At 37.9% G+C, this 2,845-nt stretch overlaps 1 protein-coding gene across 1 annotated transcript; it reads right to left on the bottom strand.

The window, feature by feature from the left end:
* Positions 1-669: 669 nt before the first annotated feature.
* LOC112680814 lies at positions 670-2,066 on the bottom strand. The gene is made up of 2 exons (XM_025551029.1): positions 1,058-2,066; positions 670-738 (listed from the first exon to the last, which is right to left on the bottom strand). Exons 1-2 carry the CDS (start codon positions 1,406-1,408, stop codon positions 706-708), a joined length of 384 nt encoding a protein of 127 aa, XP_025406814.1. The 5' UTR covers positions 1,409-2,066; the 3' UTR covers positions 670-705.
* Positions 2,067-2,845: the final 779 nt, after the last annotated feature.

Below are 2,845 nucleotides of genomic sequence, written 5' to 3'. Positions count from 1 at the left end.
TCAAATGAGTTCTTATTACGACATTGATGGAAGGAACTTTATATATAAATAACCTAGATCCTAAAATAATTGAAAGGCTGTAGTCAATTTGCACCAAAATTGACCCAAAATATATACAACATGTGTAATTTGCGCCAAAATGTTTGAAATACGATTGTAATTTGCCCCAAGATAAGGATATAATTTACAACACCCACACGTAGTAAGAAATAGGAATTGTAATTTGCACCAAAATTAAAATCTATTATTTTTTCGATAGTATTTCGATAGTACCAACGTACAAGTTTCTATACATCGAGATATAAGTACCTAATAATACAGAATTGTAAGTTTTAGATTCTGAGCCATTATTTAAGTTACTTCAGTATTGACCTTATAGCTACCTTATAAGAATAGTCAATAAATCATGATAATAGTTTAATAATTTCATTATTTTAGGCAAAAAACATAATTTTAAAACACATAATGCTTCTAAATTATTTGTATACAATATAGATTTCGATAAACAATATTTATAATCCTAATAAAACTTTAATTTAGCTTTTATTTATAAAATAGCTGAGCTTATACACAGATTGTTTTAGGTTTATATAAAATATTATTATGAATATAAAAAAAAGTTAGTCAATTTAAAAAAATTATATGTAAAATTTATAAAAATAAATGTATGTTGCATTTAACTTACCAGATTTTTTTGAAAGCATTTTATGTACCATGGTTAAATGAAAATGGGATAATCTGAAAATAATAATTTTTAATTTACATAAAATAAACTTAGGTAGATATTTATTACCATGAAACGAGAAGGCTAAACGGATAGCTTATTATTTAATCAAAATAATAAACTGGTATATGGTATATTATATAAATATATATATAACGCGAATACGACCGATAATTGAACGTCAAACGTCAAAATATTACAACCAGACGAATCTAAAACTCGTAAATACACGACGGCCGCGTCGCAAAACCCACAAAGAGAACATTGTACACCTCGATGTGTACCTACATATCGAGGTATGCTTACGTGTTGCAAATTGGGCAAGTCACTTACAAATTTGTTCCACAAATCGGCGATTTCAGGCGGAAGCTGCTCGTCCCACGATAAACCAGCGTGCCACACGCGTTGCAACAGTTGCTTCGCGAAAAATATAACGGGCGATAACAGCCCGAGTGGGTCGAACATGCGGGCGACACAAGATAACATACCACGCTTCGTGTTCATTATCGGTGACGGGTGGAATGTGTATGCAAATGTGTCTTCTCTAGGTGACCACTGCATGTCCAATACTTTCGTTTCACTCAAGGATGAGTCGTCAAGCGACAACAATTCACACGCCCGGTCCTCAGGGGGCACTGTTGCGAGTAGTTCGACTGTGTTACTTGCCCATTTCTTCAAATCCATTCTCGACCGTTTTGAGTGTTGAGCGTACAGTTTAGGTAATCTTTGTTCGTCTAGGGGTTGTCGGTCAGCTTGTGTTGATCTTATTTACTACAGTCGAAAAAAAGAAAGACAAACAGAGCGTCCCCGATTTCGATATGTTTGTGGTCTTTAACGCGTAGGGTTTGACGGTGAATTATTTTAGAGCGGACAGATTTCGTGAAAAACCGAGTAACCACAAAAGCGCTCGAGTGCAGGACAACCAGAAACGGGAGATAAAAACGAGAGCTCTGCTTCGAAGACCGCGTACAAAAAGCTGACATTACAAATGAGCTGTCGACAAAAAACAAATAAATAAAAAAAAGCGCTCAACCGAAACCGCAGTTTACGGGAACGAAAACGAAATGGATTTGCGATTGATGAACCGTTGATGTGTACGATTGACTCGTACACGCGTCGAACGTGTGCAACAACGCGGGTACAAACATAAACACATCGGTGCCGAAGAAAACGCGTGTTCTGTCGTTATTATTACGTTCCGGCGCGCGGGGGGCGATATCGATCAGTGGCGTATCCAGAATTTTTTTTAGGAGGGGGCACACACTGTCTAAAATTTTACCTTATACACTACCTACTACCAAAAAGATAAAAAAAAAAATTGACCAAATATTTAATGTTTTTAATGAAAATAATTTATTTATATTTTCAGTCAGTTATTAAGTTAATATATATATATGTACATAATAATAAATAGTAATTTAATAATAAAAACGGGTTAGTCCAAACAAAATTATTAGTGTACAAGAACAATTGTAGATTGTATAAAATCATTTTGACCAATCAACGAGTTGCGATTTTATCAAAACGTGATAACGGTAATAATGATTACTGGTAAAACCGCAAAATATTCATTGGTATAAGCGTATTATTGTAGTACGCGTTTATGCATACGAATAAATCTTTAAAATAAAATCTAGTAAATGCAGCCAACGAGGGGGGGGGGGGGGCATGGCCACTGTGCCCCCCCCCCCGGATACGCCACTGATATCGATCCACGTGGACGAGAAAAACTCTGGACGATTTCAATGCCTGCGCGACGGCCGCGTCGATAACCTCCTGGACGCCGTGCGATACGTGTTTGGCACCGGACGCCGGGCCGTGTAACGGGGCGAGAGCGCGTCCGCTCTCTCTCACTCTCTCTCTCTCTCTCTCTCTCTCTCTCGGCTGGGTTTAAAAATAATTTATAACGCTCTTGAAGGCACGTTGTCATCTCTCGGCGCTGTCGGTCGGTTGTTTTTTTGGCAGTCCCGCGCACCCGTTGCCGCCGTCGTCACGCGCGCGAACCCGGCGACGGTATTCCACGTATTTCACTCCGAGTACGGGTGCAGTTTCTCGTTTCGCTGCGCGCGCGTTATTTATTTTTTTCCCGTTAAAATCGCCTAGTTTTTTTTTTTTTTTTTT

Source organism: Sipha flava, unplaced genomic scaffold (assembly GCF_003268045.1).
Source record: "Sipha flava isolate LNK unplaced genomic scaffold, YSA_version1 18118_pilon_pilon, whole genome shotgun sequence".
NCBI classification, from domain to species: Eukaryota; Metazoa; Arthropoda; class Insecta; order Hemiptera; family Aphididae; genus Sipha; species Sipha flava.
The sequence above is the reverse complement of the archived record's forward strand: the minus strand, read 5'-3'. Positions and strand labels throughout refer to the sequence as shown.